Source organism: Spermophilus citellus (genome assembly GCF_964194105.1).
Source record: "Spermophilus citellus genome assembly, chromosome: 10".
In the NCBI taxonomy this organism is placed as follows: domain Eukaryota; kingdom Metazoa; phylum Chordata; class Mammalia; order Rodentia; family Sciuridae; genus Spermophilus; species Spermophilus citellus.
This window is the reverse complement of record NC_138197.1, coordinates 119563917-119587235: the sequence shown is the minus strand read 5'-3', so window position 1 is coordinate 119587235 and position 23319 is coordinate 119563917. Positions and strand designations below refer to the sequence as shown.

Below are 23319 nucleotides of genomic sequence, written 5' to 3'. Positions count from 1 at the left end.
TCCGTGCACCCAACATCTATGCTTTTCCAGTACATTTAACTTCCCTCTCTCTGAGATGCCACTTCACCCCCTCACTGCTCTGCTCACTCTCAGTTGATGAGCTGGACTCAGACCTACAGAGAAGATGGACAGGTGGACAAGAACCACCTCCTTCTCCAGCCCTGAGCCCACCATCTGCGTGGGCCCCAACTCCCAGACCGTATCCTCCTCTTTTAATCAACTCGTTAGCAACCAGCTACCAATTAACTAAGTGACTGGACAGTTCATGGACTCTCACTGGCTAGCTAGGCAGCTAGGTGGCCAACTAATGCAGCATCACTGCCCGGCTCCCTCCTGACTTCCCTCTCCCAGCCGTGAGCTGTGAGCTGTCCTTCTGGGATTACCTGCTTCTTCCCTTCCCTAGGATTTTCCTCTTCCAGGGGATCATACTCACCAGCTCAGAAACATGCCTTAATATTATTCATCTTCAACAAACCCAAACTTCCTTTTTTTTTTAGAACCCAGTGGGTGGTGGCAGCTGAGGTTCTAGACAAAAAAGACTGACAGTGATTTAATGAGTCTTGTCACTGAATGTCAGGTACGGGGGATTCGTTGTATTAGCTGCTTTAATTTCATGTACGTTTGACAATTTCCAGAGCAAAATGGTAAAAAATAAACAGCCATCCCTTTCCTCCTCATCCTTCTCCATTAACCACCCCACTGATTTGCTACCCACTTATTACACAAGGTTCTTGCCAATGCGGCTTCTATTTCCACTTTCCTTGTTCCCAGTTTCCTGCCAACATCCTTCCTAGACTCCTGGTCCTCTGCCCCACACTTCTCCATCCCTGGTCTGGGTCTCCGGTGATTGACATCTTGGCAAAGGCAGTGGTTGGCTCTCTTCTCTCGACACACTTGACATCTCAACATCCTGCGGTCTGACCATTCTCCCTTCTTGAAACTCTTCTGAGTCTCCGTTGACATTACAGGAGGTTGTCCTTCTATGTCACAGGCTGTTCCCTGGGGTTTTCTCTTCAGGTTCCCTATCCTCTGCCAAATGGCTCTATATTCAGGCCCCTCTCTCTGCCTTCTGACTTCTCTAATTATACAGCCAAGAAGTGCCCTGGGCTTAAGTGCCATCTCTGTGTCTATGATCTCCGATTTGTATGTCCGTCCTGACCTCTCTCCATGCCTCCAGAGTTACACGCCCGGGTTAAGGGCATCTTAGCGGGGGAGTCGAAGCAACTCAACTCAACAAACAAAACAGACCAGGTGATATATAAATCCAGGTGCTGTCTTCTCTAAGCCATCCCTGCCTCTGTAGGTGGAATGAGCATGACTCAGCGAAACACCTAGCTAGCATCCTTAACTCCTTTTCCCCCGTTACCTATGTCCAGTGTTCTGGCAACTCATTGGCTACCTTCAAAATGCGCCTGTCCAGTGACTTCAGTTGTCCCTCCTGCTACAAGTCCACGTTTCCTGCTCTGCTCCACCAGCCTCCTAAGTGGTCTTCTGGCCTTTGCTCTTGAACCCGTGGTTCAGTCAGCCCAGCAGCCAGAATGCGCTCACAGGGAGGCCAATCAGGCACTGGCTCAGCCTGCAGGATCCCCGAGGACTTCCCAACCATAGCTAGAGTGACACAGAAGCTTACTACCGTGATCTACATGGTCCAAAGCGATCCAGTCCCTCTTATCACCTCTTTTGTCACCCCCCCCACCCCCGTCTCCAGTCACGCTGGCCTTCTCCTCAGTACCCAGGACATGACAAGGGCTGCCTCACCCAGCACCTTTGGCCTGCTGCTCCTTCTGCTTATAAATTCCTCCCAAAGTCTCCATGTGGCTGCTCCTTCTCAACACTCAGGAGCTAGTCACCTGTGCAGAAAGGCCCCATCTGACCACCTACCTAAGGAGCCCTGCCCCTCCTACCCCACAGGCTCCATCCCACCACCTGCTTTGTCTCCTGCTGGGCTCTGAATGTTGGCATCCTTCCCAAATTCTTATGTTGAAATCCTAATGCCTAAGGTGGTGATGTTAGGAGAGGCCTTTTGGAGATAATTAGGTCGCGAATGCAAAGTCCCTGTGAATGGATAAAAGAACCCCAAGGAAACGCAGTCATCCCCTCCACCAAGATTGGACAGACAAAAGACACCATCTGGCAACAAGGAAGCAGGTTCTCACCAGACACGGAATCTGCCAGGGCCTTGACTTGGACCTACCAGCCTCCAGAACTGTAAGCAACAAATTTCTGTTATTTATAAGCTGCCCAGTTTATGGTATTTTGTTACAATAGTGCAAACAGACTAAGACCTCTCTCTCTTGTGGAAGTTGTCACTACCTAAAATTATGTTTTAAAAGAAATACATTTATTTACACACTTACTATTGATTTCTTCCTCCTAAATGTGAGTTCCTTAAGGAGAAGGACTTTGCTATAAGTCACTGATGAATTCCCAGTGCCTAGAATGGTACTCACTGGAGTCCCCACTGACCTAGATGTGTGTAACCCTGCAAGATTTCCCACTGGTTTCCTAGAACGACATACAGACACTGTCTTCAAAGAACTAACCATTTGTCCAGACATTGTCAAGTTGATTAATGGGCTGTGTGAAATATATATATATATGTATATATATATATATATATTTACATATATATATATATATATATATATATATATATATAGAGAGAGAGAGAGAGAGAGAGAGAGAGAGAGGGAGCGCCATTTTATTTAGCCATTAAGAAAAATGAAGTTTTGTCATTTGCAGGAAAATGGATGGAACTTGAGAACATTACATTAAGTAAAATAAACCAGACTCAGAAGGTCAAGGGTTATGTTTCCTCTTATATGAGGAAGTAGAGAGGAAAAAGGAAAAGAAAGGTGTGGGGGTGTCTCATGAAAATTGAAGGGAGATAGTAAAAAAAGGGGGACCCGAGGGAGGGAGGTGGGAAGGGAGAATGAAAATACTGGGGAATGATATGGGCCAGATCACATTGTTACTTTGTGTGCATGTATGAATATGTAACAACAGACCCCACCATTGTATATGTCATAATGCACCAAAAAAAAAAATGTGGAAAATAAAAAGGAATACAGGGTTCCCGTTAGACCTGGGTTCCATGAGATCCTGGGCGAGGACTTTCATTCCCGCCAGTCTGTAGGGGGTTGAATTGTGGTTCCCCAAAAGATATATCTAAGTCCTGAGCCCCAGTACCTGTAAATGTGACCTTATTTAGAAAAGAGTCTCTGTAGATGTAATTAAGAATTTTGAGATGAGGTCATCTGCGATTAACAGGATGACCTTAAAGCCACAAGGGTCCTTATGAGAGGAGAGGAGACAGACACAGAGGGGAGGGCCAAGTGAAGACCGAGGCAGAGGGGTGCGGCCATAGCCAGGGGAGCCTGGAGCCACGAGAAGCTGGCAGGGGCACGGAAGGATGCTCCCCTGGAGACCCCAAAAGGAATGCATCCTGGCCTACACCCTGATTGTGGATTTTGAAATTTGAGAAAGTAAATTTCTGTACTTACTTTGTGGTAATTTGTTAACAGCAGCCCTAGGAAAATAATTGTCAGATGGAGTCTCTGCCTTGAGAATGACAATATTGGGAATGACAATAGTTCTTTCATCCAGTTGTAACTGGAATTAAGTGGGAGAATGCATGGGAACCCCAGCACAGTGCCTAACCTTTGGCGAGTTGTCAAGTTGATGTGGGACCTTAGAGACCTCCCTGATCACACCCAGGGCCCTAGATGTGGCATGCTAGGACACCAGGTTTACAGGACTTTTTATCCCTGTGGAGTGTGAGGCTGGGATAGTTAGGCTCTGAGCAGCAGTAGCGAGCTTGTCCGGGTTCAGACTTGCTGAGTGAGCTCTCTCTGGGTTTGCACAACGTGGGGCTGGTCGAAATGCAAGTTTTTATGAATTTTTATCTACATTTCTCCAATTTTTAAACGATAGTAATTATTTTAAATGATAGGTAAGAGAATGGGCAGACGTGTTCCGGGGAGTCTGCTCCCACCAGGATGGCCAGGAGGACAGTGAGGGAAAGCCTGTCAACAGTCTGCTGCTGATGCACTGAAAGGGACCCCAGGGACACCCACAACCTTCCTAGGGAACAGGCTCCAAGCAGCAAGCCAACCCAAAGCCTCGAGTCACACAGTCAGGGTTGGGAGGGGTCTCCATGGTTGTCCAGTTAGGTACCCACCTGTTGCTTTATTCCTGGGGTTCAATACTTTGAGTGATAAGCTCATTACTTCTCGAAACAACACTCTATCTCTGCAGAGTTCTAATGTTTTGTTTTGAGCTGAAAGAAATTTGTTTTCTTCCCACATCTCCCTGACCCTGGTCCTTCTCCTTGGGCTTACAGAGAACAAAATCAATGCTTCTGTCATGTGGCAGCCCTCGAGATGCCGATGGCTGCCTCCCTGTGTGCCTTAGTGGGAAGAATGGGAAGAATGGATGGTGTGTGCATGGAGCTGGGGGAAGAGGTGCCTCCAGCTGTCACCAACTCCTGCTCAATGCAAGGGGATCAGAACAGAGCTATGGGGTTGATTGATGAAGGCTTCCTGGGGAGGTGGGTCTCGAGCCTCATCTCAGAGGTGAAAACTATGCTTGGGAGAGGAATTTCCTTAACCAGAACTCACAGTATGGGGAATAAGCTAGTGGGTAGACTTGGCTCAGTGACTGTAGCTGAGCTGAGAAAATGTGTTTGACCTGTTTATAAAGAGGTCATGAAATTCATGCTCCTGGGTCCTGAGATTTCTCCAGATTTCTATGGATGAAGGGAAAAAATATATATCTGAGATAAATAATGTCCTGTTTAAGAAACTGTACTATGTTGGGCACATTCCTCTTATGACAGCAGATAGTATAAGCTGGGAAAAAATAAAAAAAAATACCAACAACCTGGAATATTGGAATAGCAGAAACCACGCATGTGCACACACATGTTACAGAAGATGGGAGAACTGACCACTAGCTTCTCTGAGTTTTTTTTTCTTTTTTTTTAAACCAATAGATTCTTTTCAAGAGTAGTTTTAGGTTTGCAGGAAAATCAAACAGAAAGGACCGAGCTCCCTGGAAGCCCGTCCACTCTCTCACTCTCCCACGTTATTAGCATCAGGTGCTGGAATGGCACATTCAATAGAACTGATGGTAGAACTGATGACCCTGGTGCTAAGGTCCGGGTGTACACTAGAGTTCACTGTGGGGTGTGTCCTGGGAGTCTTGACAGTGTGTCACGCCACGGGTCCACCCTTACTGCAGCACGCACAGCACCGTCACTGTCCTCAAATCCTCTGTGCACCACCCCCTTCACCTCCCTCCTAGCCCCTGGTAACTGCTGAACTTTTACTGTCTCCACATTTGGCCCTTTGAAGAACAGAACATTCCAGCACTCTGCAACGTTAGTTTTCAACTGAGCTCTCCTCCTCCTCCCCATTAGGGAAGTAGAGAGTTAAAACCCAACCCACCCAGGTGACTGACACCAGCCCTCAACTGCCCCATCATCACGACGGATCAGGGACTCAGTTCAGTCTGGGAGTGAAAGCTTGTTGGTCGACCGACCCACGAGGGCTTATTTAGCCAGACCTGGCTCTGGGTGCCTGTCATGACTTCGATCTGGAATGTCCCCCAAAGCCTCAGGCATTGAAGTCTTGGTTCCCAGTACAACTGTGATCAGTGGCAGGGCTTAGGGAGGTGACTGGATCGTGAAGGTTCTGATTTCATTGGTGGATTAATCCACTGATGGAGTCATGCTCGAATGGGCTACTGGGAGGCGTGGACGCTATAGGAGGCGCGGCTAGTTGGAGGAGGTGGGTCACTGGGGGGTGCCCAGGAAGGGCATATCTTGTCCCTGGCCCCTCCCTCTCTCTCTCTCTCTTTCCCTCTTCTGCTATAAACTGGGCAGTTATGCTCCCCCACATGTTGCCCTCGGTGACATTCTTTCTTGTCACAAGTCCACAGCAAGGAGACCAACGACTGGCATCTCTGACTCTGGGAGCCAGAACAAGTCTGTCCTCAGGTATTATGTCAGAGCAGTAGGAAGCAGGCGGACACCCTGCTGAGGCCTGCTTTTGGGAGACTGATAATCCAGCGGGCTCTGGGGCTGCATTTAGGCAAATTCCTCACTAGCTACGTTCACCTGCATCCCCTTGGGATCCTGTGTCCAAGGGGGACAGGTTGGCAGACCATCCCTTCTCTTCTCTCTCCCCAATATGACAAAGGGACATGAGAGAGTTTTAAGGCCAGAAGCAGCCCTAAGGCCCTCCACGGGAGGTCCCCTCTGCATCCTCTAGAGAGTGGGCAGGAGGCGCCTCAGGCTCCGAGGCTCTGTCCCAGGTGGTGTGTGTGGGGGGAGAGGGGGGCATACTCACGGTTAAGCAGATGTTGATGAGCGTGCAGGTCTTGCCATCCCCGGTGTACTTTGGCAAACAGTTACAGGCAGCCTGTCCAGGGGCAGAGGCAAAGGCGGTCATTTTAGATCAGGTCTGTCCTGGCTGGTGTGCTAGCTCTCAGACTCGAGTTCCATCCCATAATGGCAATGTTAGAGGAGCCTGCACCGGTTACCGGTGATATCCGTTCTATAGTGGTGATTCTCCTATTTCAGCACATTCACACGCTTCACTTGGATACTGGATCTCATGCAGGGCCTGTCTTTGCTGCCAAGATGACTACTTTTTAAAAACTTTCTTACCCTACTTGGTCCCCTGCCTTCAGGTCCTCACCTCTTCTCTCTGGATGGTAGAAGGTTCACTTCGAAAGGAAGAGAGGCTACACTCTACTCCCATTCTACACACTGCTCGGTCATTTCCACCCCTGCTGAGTTCAAAGGCCCCCGTGCCAGGAGGTGCTAAGAAGAGGGCTTTGCAGCCCACCCAGGTGCCATGTGAGGGTTATCGATCAAACTCATGGGTTGGCCAGGGAAGTTGGGCAGGCTTCAAGTTGAGGGAGGGACACTCTCTACAGGTCGTTGGGCACAGGGCCTCCAAGTCACAGGTGCTCTTCTTAGCAGTGCCCCGCTTTCCTTCACGGGCTGTGAGCTTCCAGTGTGGCCTCCCAAGGGGTAGCTTTTCTAATTCACACACCAGCCTCCTAGGTGGTGGCAGATTCCTGGTCTGATTTCTGTCTGTTAGAACTTGAACTTATCAGTGGGGACAGCCAGAGTGGGTTGTCAACATTCCTCTTCTTCTTTCTTCACGAGGGCATTCAACCCCACCTGAACCTTTACCCAGACGCCCCTCAGCTGTCCCTTTCCCAGTTAAGGTCATATTCAGTTCTCCCTTCTCTGCCTTCTAGGTGGGCAGGGCACTTACTCTACAGGCCATAAGCTTATAGGTTCCCCACCCCATGAATGGTTTAAAATAAAAACTCTACTGACCCCTAACTGTGTATAAACGCCCAATGCTGACTATTCTGATTTTTCCCATGGTGTGTACACACACACACACACACACACACACACACACACACACTTCTTTGAGTATATATATTTTTCTTATTTTTGAGCACTTCAGGCATTTGCTTGTTTTCCCCAAAAAGAAACCTGGTCTTCAAGTCCCTGAATGGCTCAGCAAGATCTGCAGGATGTGCATTAGGGACTCTACTTGTGTCATCTGATTTCAGATGCGTGACCTTTCCTCCTGGCCATGTGAGTGTTCCCCGGGTGACTGAGACTGAGGGAGGCAGAGAATGGGCTTCAGCTCCCTCCAGTGTCTCTCACACCCCGACCCCCATCCTCATCCTTGATGGGTCCTTGTATTTCCCCCACCTTCCCAACTCTGCTCCCCAGAGGGGCGCTGACCACGGGACAGATGGAGGAAGGAGTGTGCCCTTTTGCTGTGGGACATGCATATCAGAGCCTTGAACCAAAAAAAAAAAAAAAAAAAAAAAAAAGGTGTAGGATTCTGAGGATCAGAAAGCTGGAAGGAAGGGCAGCACATGGGGGAACCTTCTAGATCCTTCTGGATCATGTGGTGCTTGCAGATGTCTACTTCTCCCCTGCTGGGGAAGCCCTTTCTCTTTGTCCCCTTGGTTTCCCACATTTCTCACTTCTGAAGAATGGCCTCTTGCCCTGTTACCATTTCACCTAAGCTATTTTTGCCATTAGCTCAGCAGAGGTCTGTTCTCAGCCTCTTTTTTTCCTGCTTCTAAGATCCAGTTTTCCTACCAGGAAAGCGAAGGGAGGTGCGCTCACCTGGTTGGGTCCCGTCTGCGTGCACTCCGCGTTCTTGTCACAGCCACCGTTGTTCTCCAAACATGGGTTGATTTCTTTAAAACAAAAGCCAACATCTGTCGTGAGCGTGAGCCTTGCTTGCCAGGAAGGCACCCCGAGGAACTTGCTGGATGCCAGGATGGCTGACTGACCAAGAGCGGCAGTGTCACAGTGTGACTCAGCTTCTGACAATTCAGAGGCAGCAGTCACCCAGTGGGGAGGGTACCAGATATGGTTTCTCAAAATCAGCTCCCCTGGGAAGGGCTAATGCCAGCAGAAGCACAGCCTGCAGGCTGTCCCTCTGTGGAGGGAACGTGAGCATTTGCAGCCAAGAACTTGAAACCACAGAATCCTGGAGTCTGACCTTACAACCATCACAACACAGATTGGTTCAGAGAAGAATCCAGTGGTTGCTGAATTTAAGAAGACATTTGATGAGGAGCAAGGTTTTTCTTGGTGCTACAGTCTCTTCTCCACTGATTGCTTATTGATAGCAAAGGGGAAGGAATAACTACACAGTGACATTTGGGCCTGGAATGCACAAACGTAGTCTCAGACAAACACCAAGCAACAACAAGATGTCAAAGAAAAAAAGGGTGGTGGACGATGTTCTTCCTAAATGTCAATGTCATAAGAGACAAACCAAGGCTGAGGAACTATCCCAGATTCCAGGGGACCAAAGAGAGGTGACAACTAAATGCAAGAACTACCTCAGGTTGGATCCTGAACTGTGGAAAAAAATGTCAAAAAGCACATTTTTGGGACAATTGACAAAATTAGAATATGAATGTAACTAGACAGAAGTATTGGTATTTAATACTTTTGTATTAAATAATCATTCTAATTTTGTCAATTAGAATACGAATCTAACTAGATAGAAGTATTAAATACCAATAAAAAAAGAAAAAAAATATCAGTAATAAGCTTAGTGAGGTTGATAACTGCTCTTATAGAGGAGACTGCACATATCCTTAGGAAATACATAATTATTAGGGATAAAAGGAATATGATATATGCAGATCATTCTCTAATGGTTAAGAAATATGTACATCTAGAAAGGGAACAAATGAGAAAGCAAATGGGGTAAAATGTTAAAGGAGATAAAGAGCAGGTGGGTCTTATTTGTATTATTGTTGCAACGCTTCTTCGTGAGATTTTTTTTTCCCCAACTAAAAAGTTAAAATTCAGACAAATCACTACGGTATACCTTCACAGCAGAACTGTGTGTAGCAGTATGTATATTTTGGGGGAAAGTTATTCTACGCATAGAACACACTGTATAACATGAGACATTATTTTTGTTACACAGTAAAAATGTACATAGCAAAGTGGAGTAAAAAAAAGTAGAAGGTATCTGTCTTTTTTTAAAAAAAGATTTTATCTTGATTTTTTACTTATTTTGGTACCAGGGATTGAACTCAGGGGCACTTAACCACTGAACCACATCTTCAGTCCTATTTTTTTTTTTAAATTTTATTTAGAGACAGGGCTTCACTGAGTTGCTTAGTGCCCCACTTTTTGCTGAGACTGGCTTTGAACTCGTGATCCTCCTGCCTCTGCCTCCTGAGCTGCTGGGATTACAGACGTGCACCACTGAGCCCAGGTAGTAGCTATGCTTTCTGTTTTCAGTATTGGGGAACAAATCCAGGGCCTCCTGCATGACAGGTAGGCGCTTTCCCACGGAGCTACTTCCTAGCCTGAGAGAAGTTATTTCTAGAATTTTGCCTTCAAGCCTATAAGCCTTCTGAAATAATTATTCAGTAAGAAAATGCTACTTGTATGTATGTATGTATGTGTATATATATATATATATATATATATATATATATATATATATATACATATATATGAATAGAAGTTCAGCCACCTCCCTTATTTTTAATTGTGTCTGGACATCGCAGGCCTCCATACCCCTGTGGCCACAGCATTTCCCACCCTTCCGCTTTCCCACTAAGGCAAACTGAACAGGGACCCCAGCAGCTGTGTGTCTGCAGAGTACAAGGCCATGTATCAGTGCCACGACCAGCCATCAATTCAGAAACCAGCGAGGGGCGATGGGGCATTAAGAAAAACACACAAATATTTACAGAGAAAAGCGAGATCAGGTGGGAAACTGAACTCTGAGAACAGCGCCATGTGGGATCCGCATGTTTATTCTATCAGTTTTATCATCAAAAGGTTATTTGTGGTTAAGTTTCTGCAAAGCAGGCAGGCTGGAAGGTCACAGTGCGGAGGAGCATTGTCACTATGCTCAGAATTCTCTATCCCTGGGACTCAGCTTCCGCATTTCAAGGTTTGAAACTGATAACTCTGAGCATTAACCCGAAGTGTCCCCATACACCCGGTGTCACCATAGCAACGGGGCCACAGGCAACTGTACTTTTGCACAGGGGGATCCCAGCACAAGTGCACCACAACCACGAGGCAATCAGACATCCCGAATCACATCACTGCTTCCCACACATCAGCCTCACTTAGTAGGGCTCTGACTCTCACACCACTTCCACCGGATGGCTGAGGCTATCACCTACCGAGGCACACGATGCCGTCGCCTGCATAGCCCTCTTTGCACACACACACCCGGCTTCCGGGGGTGGTTCTTTTGCAGATGGCGTTGGCAGAACATCCTCCGTTGCTGGTCTCACAGGCGTTGATGGCTGTGGAGGAGGGAGATAACACAGAAGAGGAGGGAGAGGGCAGAACATGTACTGATGCCTTTTACTTAAGTCAACGAAGAAACAGAAGAGACTTTGAAACGACTCCAGCAGGCATGGGATTAAATATGGCGAATTCCCCAAAACAGAGGGCAAGAAAAACACTCCGGCTATTTGCCCTGTCCAGTTCTTTTGCTAACAGGCGCTACATGTCCTGCTGCAGGAAACATCTGGTGACCAGGGGCATGGCACCTGGCATCCTGGGAAAATTCCTGGGGGTAAGGGGATCAGGAGGCAGTTGTTGGATGGATCATTGTTCAGCTCTGCCAGAATATGGACCCCAGGCTGCCAGGACGTGGTGCTCAAGAGCAAAGTGACATTTTAGCATTGCTGTTTTTCTAGTGCTAAATGTGTGCTCAGGCCACCATAAGAATAATAGCTCACCTTTCTTAGCACTTTGGAGATATGAATCTGGGTTACATTGAACAACCCAAGAGGAAGCCTCGCGTTATCCACAATTTGGAGAGAAAATAATTGGATAAAGAACAGGCAACTTTCCCAAGGTAACTTAGATTCAAACCCAGGGAGTCTAAGGAGAGACTGGGGTGTCAACAGCTGCATTGACAGAGAGGCCACTTAGCCTCAACAGCACTCTGCACGGAAGGTAGTTTGAAGTTGATTTTATGAACGTGTTAATAGGGCTCACAGCAGTTAAAGGACCCATCCAAGGCCACAGGGCTCGCAGGAAGGGGAATCAGGGCCTAGTGCCCATTCTGGCCCATTTTAGGGTCCTGATGACCCAACCATGCCCTTGGCCAATTAAAGCCATGGTTTCCAAAGCTGCGCTTGCCCTCAAGGCAATGCACCTCTGCTCTGAGCATGGAACAACTGCTTGCCCATTCCTGCAAGCCCATCCTAGAAGAGTCGGTTTCCCATCGCTGGTACAACCAGCTGCCCAGTTACATGTAATTCACCACCATGGCTGGCACCAGCTGCTGGGGCCCATTAATGTTCAGCAATGCAGACTCTCAAGAGGCTGGAGGAGCCTATCTGGTCCCCAGCAACCCCTCTTCACTCACCCGTGCAGACCGTCCCGTTGCCTTGGAATCCTGCTGCGCATTTGCATGAGGCTGTACCACCCGGGTTGAGAAGGCAGCTGTGGCGAGGAACAGTAGATGGTAGGAAGATACTCAACCTCCTCCACATGACTCACAATACCCTGTTGTCCCCACATTCCAGCCTCTGCCGGCAGGAGGACCTTGGAGGTCAGTCTAGGGGTGGGAGGAGTCTCCATTGCTGGTGTGTCTCCATCACAAACAGCTAAGACTGCAGCCATGTATCAGGCAGACTGTCCAATACCTACATAGATGTCAGCCCAGGAATAAAGAGAGTGGCTACTGATCTTCAGTGAGTGACCCACATGCAAGCAGCTGAGCTTCAAGCCTTACCTTGTGTCATCTACGCATTATCCCATAACCCCAGCAAGTGGGAATTACTGTTACTTCCATTTTCAGATAAAGAAACTGAAATTTAGAATAAGCAATTGACGGGAGGTCATGCAACAGTGACAGTGACAGAGGCTGACTATGAGATCAGGTCTAACTCCAGCTGCTGGGTTCTTAATGTCCTCACTAAACTCTCTGCAAGTGGGAAGTGTGAGCCCCATTGGAGTGAGGAGGCCAGCAGGCTTGGCTGTAAATCAGGAGGCAGGCTACTGAGGCAGCCTCGCTCCTCCTTGCTTCTGTGGAAGAGTCCTGGTGGCTTGACCGGGGACAACAACTGGCATTGGTGTCAAAGTACCGAGTGAGTCAGAGGACAGCTTGTTGAAAGGGCTGGATCCGGCAGGTTGATGGTGGCCTCATTAAATACCTTTTAAGTTTCATACTTAAATTTATCCTAAGTCCTCAGAAATGCTGTCAGGAAACTAATTCCTTGAGGACTGAGCCTGGGGTGCAAGCTACTGGGAAAGAATCCCCTTTGCATTGCCCCAAAGAAGGCCAGAGGGTACCTACTTGGCACTGGTGTGGCACATCCGATTGCAGTTGTCTACTGTGATCGCTGAAAAAGAAAGCCCAGTTGCTGTGTTAGCCTTCACATGAGAATTTTCTTTTAGTAGCTGGTGCTAGGAAAAGAGGCAGTTCCTCAGAAGTAGCCGGTATGCATTGTGTTAACTATGGGAATCCACATGGAGCTCAGAGCTATATATGAAGGTCAGATACACTCCTGGAGTGTCTCCTGGTTGCTGGCCTCTGTGCTAGGCAGGGAGGTTACAGGGATGAGTCAAAAGCAGGATCCTCCCTTGAGTGTAACTACAGACTCATGGAGCATCAACCTAGGTGTTGATGTGCATCCCCCTCCCCACTCTGGGTTTGATTTTCTACTTGTATATCTACTTCTCTTGCTATTCTTTCTAGTTTTTCATCATTTTGTGATGCACTGATACAAACAAGCAAACTCGACAAACAACTGACTTGATATTTGCGTGTGTAGAAATAGCCCAGGGCCTGAGACACAGCAGGCACTCAATCATCACTTGCATTAATTGCTAAATTTCATGGACACAGCGAGGGTTATTGCCCTTGGATGTCCAGATAGTCCAGCTATTAGAATAATTGATATTCCCTGGCAGGGAAGAATCCTGAAAGAAATCATTAGAGAGGAGAAAAGAGTATCCCTCATGCAGGATGCTCATGCTGAGAGCTTTTGGAGTAAAAATCTCATTAGCCCCCTTATCATGCAGGTCCTGAAACACGGACCTGGCTCTAAAGGTGATCTGCTTTATGTTAGAGGGAATATTTATACACTCAAATGGGTGCAATGGAAGTGTGTGCTTTTGGGTGTTTTCTTTTTCTTTTTTTGGGGGGTGGGTACCACTGAGCCACACCCCCAGCCCTATTTTGTATTTTATTTAGAGACAGGGTCTCACTGAGTTGTTTAGTGCCTCGCCATTGCTGAGGCTGGCTTTGAACTCATGATCCTCCTGTCTCAGCCTCCTGAGCTGCTGGGATTATAGATGTGCGCAACCACGCCCAGTTTGTGTGTTTTCTTAAACTTAAAAAACTCCTTTCTTTTCCTTCTCTACCTACTGAAATCCCAATCATCTTTTAGTTCTCTCTGGAACGGGCTCTAAATCTTTGATTAATTGGCAGTGACTCCATGGTGGGCCCTTTGGAGAAGGATTTGGATTTTCTATCTTTGGTCTTTGATGATCTAGCTTTGCCCGCCTCAGTAGCTTCTCCACCCAGCAATCCTCTGCTCCCATGTGGTGAAGGCGCTCCCCCTTCCACTGTCTTGACAAGCTCACAGTGAGGATGAGTGCTGGCAAAGCCGCGCTGGTTGCTGGGAAACCGAAACCATGAGACCCTTTTTAATGTAATTGGGACTTTTCATTATCATGCTCATGTTCCTGACAGGAGGCATGAGTATGTTAAATGCCAAACCAAATTAAACTTCAGATGGCTAGAACATAACAGGTAGTTCATATCTTGAAGGCTGTTCTACTACCCCTCAGCATATCGAGGACAAATAGAAGGCTGCTCCTCTATCTCAGTACATTGAGGAGAAAACTGATAACGGACAGCAATCATTCTCCAAAAGGTCATGAGAATTTTAGGCACCACATTGAGTATATCAACTAAGAACCCAAGCCCATATTTCCAGCTTCTTAGAAAGCCTAATCATTATGCTATTGTACAAAGCCCACCATACGTAGTTTTATTTTTGATTAAGGAAAGTTATGTTATACACTTAGGAAAGTTAGGACATATAAAGATATATTCTCCTCTTTTCTATAAACCTTCTTTTACTTCACATAGGGACTTATAATGAGCATAGTTAATGTTGGCAGTAAGTGGACTGAATTTAGAACTTGCTTTTTACTGAGAGAGATCACAAAGTTATAACAACTCATGCACCTTGACTAAGAAACCAAGAAACTCTTTGAGAAAGCAGCTTAGCCAGTTTTATGAGAATAAATGTAGGAATTAATATAAGTAGCTTTATAAGACATTTTTAGAATAATTTTAGAAACATTTTATTTAGATTCTTGGGTCTAGAATTCTTAAGTTTTTAGTTGTATGGGTTTCTGATATGCTTTAAGAAGTATGGTTTATAAACTTTAGGGTATTTTAAGTATAAGATTTAAGGGGACTTCTTTAGATGGGAATTTTAGATTAGAAATAAGGTGCAGGTGTACTTTAAACTTGAAGGTTAATGATAGGTTAGGAGACTTAGTGTCTGGTTATGTAGTTTGGCATTAGTCAATAAGAAAATAGCATATCTTGGGAAAAATAGTACATCTTGGGAAAGTCTTATTAATGATTCTGTACCCTTCATAATTGATAACTAAAGGTCACATCCTGGAAAAATGTAAATTGATGTTACATTTTTCTATACCCCTAATGATGGTTAAGGAAATTTCACGTCTTGGCAAAGTTTTGAAATTGTTAAATCAATGACGTATTATGAATCCATATGATGAGAAAAATCGCAGTAAAAGATGACCTAGAGAAAGCTGCGTTAGAGCGCTCTCTCTGGAGATTGCTCCAACGGATCGACTCCTTTCTCATCCTTTTTGCCGACGCCACTCATCCTTCAGGAACCCCTGGACCCCACTAGGGCAGGACCCCTGCACCATGCACCCCTCATTCTGCAATCCTTTGATCCCTAAATGTGCACAGCTTGCCCACACCTTTGTGCTCTCCCGAGCGATTTCTTCTGGCCTTCTCTTCCCTCTCACCACTCACCTGGAGCACAGCAAGAACCCGTGCAAAGTGGAGAGGCCAGAGAGAAGGCCCTTCTCAGACCCTGGTGGGACAATAAGCTGACCCCATCCCTGGAGGACAGATGGCTAGACCTCCCCGCAGAGTATACTCCTGATTCAGAGGCCCTCGTCTCTTGGAATTTAACCAAATAGATTAATCAGACAAATGCAGAAAGATGCGCACAGGATGGGCTCATGTGGCCTTGTTTTGTAGTTGGGCTGGGGCTGGGGCTCAGTGGTACAGCGCTTGCTCAGCATGTATGAGGCCCTGGGTTGATCCCCAGCACTACCTCACAGAACAGAACAAAACAAAATGACAAAACAAAGCAAAAAACCCAGTGTAGTAAGATTTCCTGATCCCAACCAATCTTGTTGGGACTCATCTACATGACTGTTTTTTTTTTTTTCTTTTTGTGGCACTGGGGATTGAACCCAGGGCCTTGTGCACGTGGGGCAAGCACTCTACCAACTGAGCTATCTCCTAGCCCTGTGCGACTGATTTTTGGTTTGTTTGTTTTCCACACTGTCTTCTCCTTTCCTTTTGCCCTGGGACAGTTGAAATTAAAAATTAATGACATTTATCTACATTTATTCACATGGAAAAATGTCTATTATCTATTGCAAAGTGAAAAAGGGAGATTGTAGAACAGCCTGAAGCCTCTGGTCCCCTGCACACTCTACACTCCTGGACACGGCTGGGAGGCTGGTACAGAACGTCAGTGACAGTGTTTTCCTGCCCTGGGAGGGTGAGTAATGTTTCTTTTCTTTTCTTTATTTTACAAACTTTGTGCCACAAGAAGGCAATATGATTATTGCCAAAAGAAGCAATAAAGGTGTCATTTCTAATTTAAAAGAACAATATGTAGCAGCCAAGAAGTGGAGCTAGGAAGAGAAGATAAACATGAAGGGCTCGCTCTTACCGCTGTCGCATTTCACGCCTCGCCAGCCAACGTCACATTCACAGGAGCCGTCACCTGAGGGTCCTTGGTTGCATCTCCCGTGGACACAAGGACATGCTAAGTGGAAAGATGCCTGAAAACAGTCAGTCTCCGACCCACGTCCAACACCTTGCTTATCATTTACTGCAGCCTATTCTAGGATACCATTGTCTTTTATGGAGGGGGCTACAGTCACAGTGAGGGAGGAGTGCAGGGGGCAGGGATGTGGGTTCAAGGTGAGCCAGGTCATGCTCCAACACAGCAGCTCACACCCCAGCTTGGGGCCCTGTAGCATCATAGGTGACCCAACTAGCGTGAATGCCTCGGCCAAGGTTATCTGAGGATGGGTTATGTGGGGTCCCTTGGCACAGAATCATGTTTATTTCCAAAGATTGGACTCTAAAGAAACCCATTCATTTGATTCTGGGTTCACAAGAATCTGTGTGCACCGCCATGTTTTTCAGGAACATGGGATGTTGGTTCCATGAGCCTCTTTGAGAACTGGATGACAGCTAGGGGTTCCTTCCCCTACAAAAGGGTTTGTTGGACCCCATGACTGTCCCTGTGGCTTTATGTTTGGAACTCCTGCACAAGTGCAAACACACAGTTCTTCCAAACAATCCAGAAAAAAATGTAAGTACTCTAATTTCAATGGCCTATTATATGGCCGTATTGTAGTGACTCAATTTTATATTTATTTTGCCCGCCTTAGAGCAGCTAATGAGAAGACAGTGATGGCTCAGTTCCTGGTTTTTAGTACCAGGTAAAACAAGGATTTGTTTTATAATCATGGAGTAGGAACTTTCTCCTTTCTCTCACAGGTGTGTTTCCCTGGGCACAAGGAAGCTAGGGTGCGAACATGCAGATGACTTAGCTCAAACTCGGCACCATTTTTGCAAAAACAAAGCACAGAGCTTGCTGATGGCAAATAGTAGAGTGATCTTTTCACAAAGGATGTGCTTGATTTAAGAGCCAGGCTTTGGAGTCAAGCAAAATGTGCCTTTCTATCTCAGTCCTGTTCCTCATCAGCTATGTCCTTGGGGGAAGTCAACATCCTCATCTGCAAAATGGACACAGCAATCCCCAATAGGTAAGGTTGCTTCTGTATGGATTAAATGAGATAATGTGCACAAGTCTGCCTTTCAAACTGTTGAGCAATGTCCATCATGAAATGTTAACCATGATAACTAGTGTATACAGGTAGGCCTGGGAATATCAGCATAGGTTGGTAGGTCCAGGTCAATGTTTAGAAACTCTGCCCTGTGCACATGACACAACACAGTCTTACAATCCATGATAGCAACACAGGTGGGCCCAAGCCTGCCTGGAAAGAGGGCTAAGGGAGTAGGGGAGGGCTGGCTCTCTCCTCGCCTGTGGCTGGTTAGTCCCTGCAGCCTGGGGCCTGGCCAGCAGAGGTGGGTGCGCACCTTGGTCACAGTGGATGCCATACTTGCCCTCGGTGCAGGTCTCACAGGCTGTCCCGCTGAAGCCCTGGTCACACTCACACACGCCCGTGCCGTTCACACCATCCAAACAGATGCCGTTCCCAAAGCAGATGTTCTGGGGTCTCCCAGGGCAGGCCTGGCACTGGGGACCGAAGAAGCCAGCGCAGCACGCTCTGGTCTGAAACACAAGGACAGGCTGAGTGCGCATGTCCCTCGGTGGCACTCCAGGCTCATGGGGGACGGAGCACCGGAGGACGGGGTGAAGCTGAGCAACTTCCCTGGTATGAGGCAGAGGATTGAGACCCGCAGGCCGTCACCATCTCCAAACGAGGGCCCCTCACATCAAATGCTACTTCATGTCCTCCTGAAGGAGGGGAGGCCTCTGTGGAGGCGGCCTCTGGCCTTCTATGAGAGGATCTCCTAGAGTTCAGGGGAGCCCTGGAGGGTGTCCATTTGGGTTTGGCCTGTCTTTTTGCTAAGTGCATTAAAACATAAAATTTTTTCCAGCCCCAAGCTCTGCAGCTTAAGGACCAAACCATCTGGTCTTTGCTAAAACAGAAGAGGGCATGTCTAGTGTTCTGGGAGAGAAGCATGTTGGACGTTATAAATGACCCCCAGAAACCCTTAGCTTTGGGGTCCCATTTTCTAAGTGACCAGGGGCACCTTGTCTTGCCTTGGTGGCAGCCACTTCTTCTGTCTCTTTTTGCTCTTACCTCTCAGAATATTGATTTCTTCACCGTACAATCGAATGTGGTGGCTTTTACCCATTTTTTGATTGGCAGGGCTGCTGTTTCATTGCTACCACTATCATTTGACAAGGATGAAGATGGGCAGGGTGAAGAGGAGATGGGCAGAGTATGCGCATTTTGGAAGTCTGACCTGAGATTGAGTTTCCCAGAAGGACAACTACAGCATTATACTCACGATGGTCGTCTTCACACACTTGGGCTGGCACCCGATGAACACGGACCGCTTTCCCATGAAATAAATGGTATAGATGCATTTCCTTGTCTCATTGCCCTACAAAATAGGAAAGATTCTATTGACTTTTTAGTTAAGAAAAGAAGTTTTCCATTCTCTAAAGGCCTGGACGTGGGTGAGATGTTGCTGTCTTTCTGACCAGGGCATTCTGGACAGGGAGGGCGTGGCTTCTCATATGGGTTCAGAGCAAAGAAACATAAAGACACTATGCTGCTACAGAAGGCCAGGTGGAAAAATCCAAATAATACACTGGCGGTAATACCCCACAAAAAGAACGCTCCTCTAGAAACCAACTCAAGTTCAGAAGAATTGTAGAACAATTCAGATAGTGTCTTTGTATATTCATTGTATAATGTCCTGTATATTCGTTGATCTAAACCTGAGTTTCTATTTTTATTGATTTCTATTTTCCCTTGGCTCAAGAAAAAAAATTTTTTGCTTATAAACATTTATAAATATACAAAACAAAATTAAAACTCAAGTGAGAAAACTCAGCATTCATTATTGTTACTATAAATTATTATCATCATGCTGTGGAAGATGCACAGGTGTTCATACTTCATAACTGTCTTATCAGAAATAGCTATTATCACCAAGTATGTAATCCCAGTAGCTCCAGAGGCCAAAGCAGGAGGAGCCTCATCAAAAGTGAGGCACTAAGCAACTCAGTGAGACCCTGTCTCTAAATAAAATACAAAAAAAAAAAAGGCTGGGGATGTGGCTTAGTGGGTAAGTGTCCCTGGATTCACTCTCCAGTACAAAACAAACAAACAAACAAACAAACAAAAGTAGCTATTATCAAAAAGAGCTATGAGAACACAGGCTGGGAATTAATCCCCAAACGTTTCTAACTCTCCTGGGTCTGACTCTGCTTCTTTGAGGAAGTTAGCTATAACTACAAGTATCAAAGGAAACACAGGGGGAACACAGCAGGCTGGATCTGGTTTTGGATATGGAGTCTGTCCTCTCTGATAAGATTTCTTGCTGTGATCCTCCACTGGCTGCTATGAAAGATGCAGAAAGTGAACAATCCCATCCTGCAATTGTGTTGATGTATGAACCCACTTCTATTTAGTTATTAATGAAATCTTGCCTTGGTTCCTTTAAAAATGTACTTAAGACTTGATGAAGATGTATATATACAGGATAACAAAGAATGCATTTACAACCGGGGACAGGAATGAAGGAAGGAAAAAGAGGTCTGATTTTTCAATTTGGACGCCTACAGATCTGGAGCAGACAAAATACTTACTAGTGGTTTGGTTCCTAATGGGCAGATTGGTGTCTGGGGACACTTTCCACACTTTCCCTTGGCAAAACAGAAACAAAGGAGAAATTTCAAGGTTATTAATTTTAGTGCAAAATGAGGCTGCAAATATTTTCTAGAGCTTGGAGCTGAGGAATTGAAAATGAGGGAAGATAAAAATCAAATATATAGTTGAAAATTGGGGAAGATCATCTGGTCAACCTCTTTAATGTTCTTTGAGACAAACTCATGAACTGCTTGCTCTATGGCTTGCATGTTTGAGGATCACTTTTCCCCCATAATGTTCTTCTGACTCTAATAACTTTTTAAGGTGTGGAGGTCTCAACTCATTTAAATCCAAATTCCTTTAACAATAACCCCGATTTACTGAAAAACCATGGTTAGTGAGATTGGGCTGGATTCAGGGACTACCAATGTGTTACACATGTGTCCATCCTCAGGAGCTAGACCTGGTCTAGCTGAGGGGCACAGAGTCAGGATACTCCAAAGAAATAACACCTATGAAGAGCAGATGTTAAAATGCAGATGTTAAATTACTCAAGTGCAACCTACTCCTAAAATAGAAAGAGGCCTGCCTGTGTATCCGGTTCTTAACTTGGTACCTACTGGTAGTACTTGGTAGTATAGTACTACTTGGTAATATAATGTGGCTATTCAGAATTCTGGCTCTGGGGCTGCTGTTTGCTAATGTGTGAGCCTGGGTGCATTATTAATCTTTCTCTGGCTCATTTTCCTATCTGTGAAATGGGTACAGTGAAAGTACCTACTTTTTAGGTATTGTGGGGAAGTTTAGAGCAGCCCCTGACGCACAGTGAGTACTTAATCAACACCAGCAGTTATTACTGTTAGTAAAGGATCCTCTGCTGTCCCATGGACTGAGGTGGAAAGCCTCCATTTGAGCATCCCATAATACACTGAAATCATCCATTCCTAATTTCTCTTCTAGTAGACCAGGCTTAGCCAATACCCAACACAGGTGCATCCCAGAGCCCTCCCTGCACATTTTCCCTTGGAGGAGAGCTGTGGCTTCAGGCTCCTGCTCAACAGAGCCTCCAGGTGGCCTTTCCCAGGTACCCAAGGAGCACCCTGTTGCACTAGATCAAGAGCCCGTCAGGGACAAAGCTCACATCTTATTTATCTCTGCAGAACCACAGCCCATGTGTTCCTGGGAACATCAGAGATGCTCACTGAGTTGTTTTTGGACTGAGATATCTTAAAAGAAAATTCTTAAGCTTAAAGAATTAAAATTATAAAAAATAAATCATCACTCATTCCTTGTATCTTGGTTCTGGATATAACTTACCCGTACAATAATGGTGTCATTAATATCACATCGATTCCTCTGAATTTCCAGAACTTTCCCCAGGCCGTGGATCACTCCCTTGTCAGTGGCAACATTGGTGTAGTTTACTGGAGCCTCGTTTACATAGAGCTGTGAGCAAGAGGACTAAATATTATATTATAGTAAATTGAAGAGAGATGGGGAAGATGGGAATGGGGGCTGTCAATAGGACAGCAGCCCAGAGGCTATTTCACTATGCACGTGGAAGGTGGCACACCATGGTGGACAGGACAGAGCTCTGGCTAGGAGAGGGGAGTCTGACTATGGTCCTGTATCCGGCACCATCTAGTTGAGTGATTTGGGCCTGTTGTTTTCCCTTCCTGAACTTCAATGTTCTCTTTTGTAGAGGGACGAGGTTGTTCTAGGTGAGCTCTGGGATACCTCTCCATCACTCAAAATAATTGTTTTACATTCTTGGGAAATATACTGCCTTGTGATCCTTATGTCAGGTCTGCTGGCAAGATGGCGGTGTGGATGTGCTCAGCTGGGCTGTGGCCTGGAGGTTCTGGGGGTGTGAATGTCTTCTACCACCAAGACACGAGGGCTAGGACTGTCCTTTCAGCACGTTTCTGCTCTGTGGTTAACTTGCAGACGACTCTTGGAAAGGTTAAATGGCATTTATGAAAGAATTAAGACAACTAGAAAAGAGTTTTAAGAATGACGTATTTGGAATGGTGTGTGTGTGTAGGGACAGCTGGGCTAAGGTTGAGAGAAAAAGAAGACTTCATTACAATAACCCCAAATCCCATTATCTCATAAGGGTTTTAAATTCACCAAGTAATACATAAAATAACATCCTTAGCACTCCCCTTGGCAATATTAAGATGACCCAACTAGGTGCCTAGATTTGCATTTCCACTGAATATTAACATCCTTTAAGATTTACTTGTAGCCCAAATGAATTTCTATTTGAATGTTGAGATAAATCATAGCTGAGTTCCATAGACATGTTCCAGGTCTGTATACACTGGGAAAACCACCAGGAAATCTTATTTAGTCTCAAATAGTGATTACAGCACAAATTTCCAGAATTCCAAGATGCTGAGCTGTTTTTAGGTACCCAAAATAGCAGAGCATTTGAAGTTGCGATGTTGCTTAATTTGGCATGAAGAAAATAAGTCTGAATCACTTCTATCATGAGATATATTCAGAGAAGTTAAGGTTTTGATCTAAACGTTGCCTCCTCATTTGAAAACATGTTCATGCATGTCCATTGTTATAAGAGAAAGTCAATGACCACCAGTAAGAGCGAAACCTCTACTGTATGAACAGCTCTTGCTCCATTTCTAGACAAATGGAAAATGAACACAAAAACACTATAACTGAGTCAACTAAGTGCTCGGGAATGTTCATTTCTACACAAGGAAATGAAAGATGACGGATGGAAAAGAGACCAGAAAAGAGAGCTCTCTATCCACAACATAGTTGACAATATTGGAAAGATAAGGCTATATATTTAAAAGTTTTCTTCAAAGTTATCACTATTGAACTATGTGTGTGAGTCAGAGAAAAATATTTGGAATTAGATTAGTCTCCAAATAATAAAGAGTACAAAGGATCTTATTTATCTCCAGATAAAAAGATTTTACATAAAAAGTTACTTGTGATTCGATGATGACACCACTGAAAAAATTGTTTTTAAGATTACACTTTTTAAAGAGAATCAAATTATTATTACTTAAAAGCTTCTGAAATTAAACTTTAATTTTAATACAGTCTGTTGTTGTGTTTCTCTTTTTTGT

The 23319-nt window shown here is 45.6% G+C and overlaps 1 protein-coding gene across 2 annotated transcripts in view; it reads right to left on the bottom strand.

Moving 5' to 3' along the window:
- STAB2 (stabilin 2) overlaps positions 1-23319 on the bottom strand; it is a 155410-nt gene that overhangs the window by 40659 nt on the left and 91432 nt on the right. For both annotated transcript variants that reach the window (XM_081311104.1, XM_081311103.1), the window contains 10 exons: positions 21539-21667; positions 20221-20277; positions 18912-19007; positions 17970-18165; positions 16525-16620; positions 12855-12900; positions 11922-11998; positions 10720-10845; positions 8171-8244; positions 6351-6422 (listed from right to left, as the gene is read on the bottom strand). In XM_081311104.1, coding sequence (XP_081167230.1) covers positions 6351-6422; positions 8171-8244; positions 10720-10845; positions 11922-11998; positions 12855-12900; positions 16525-16620; positions 17970-18165; positions 18912-19007; positions 20221-20277; positions 21539-21667 — 969 coding nt within the window. The remainder of the gene's footprint in view (positions 1-6350; positions 6423-8170; positions 8245-10719; positions 10846-11921; positions 11999-12854; positions 12901-16524; positions 16621-17969; positions 18166-18911; positions 19008-20220; positions 20278-21538; positions 21668-23319) is intronic.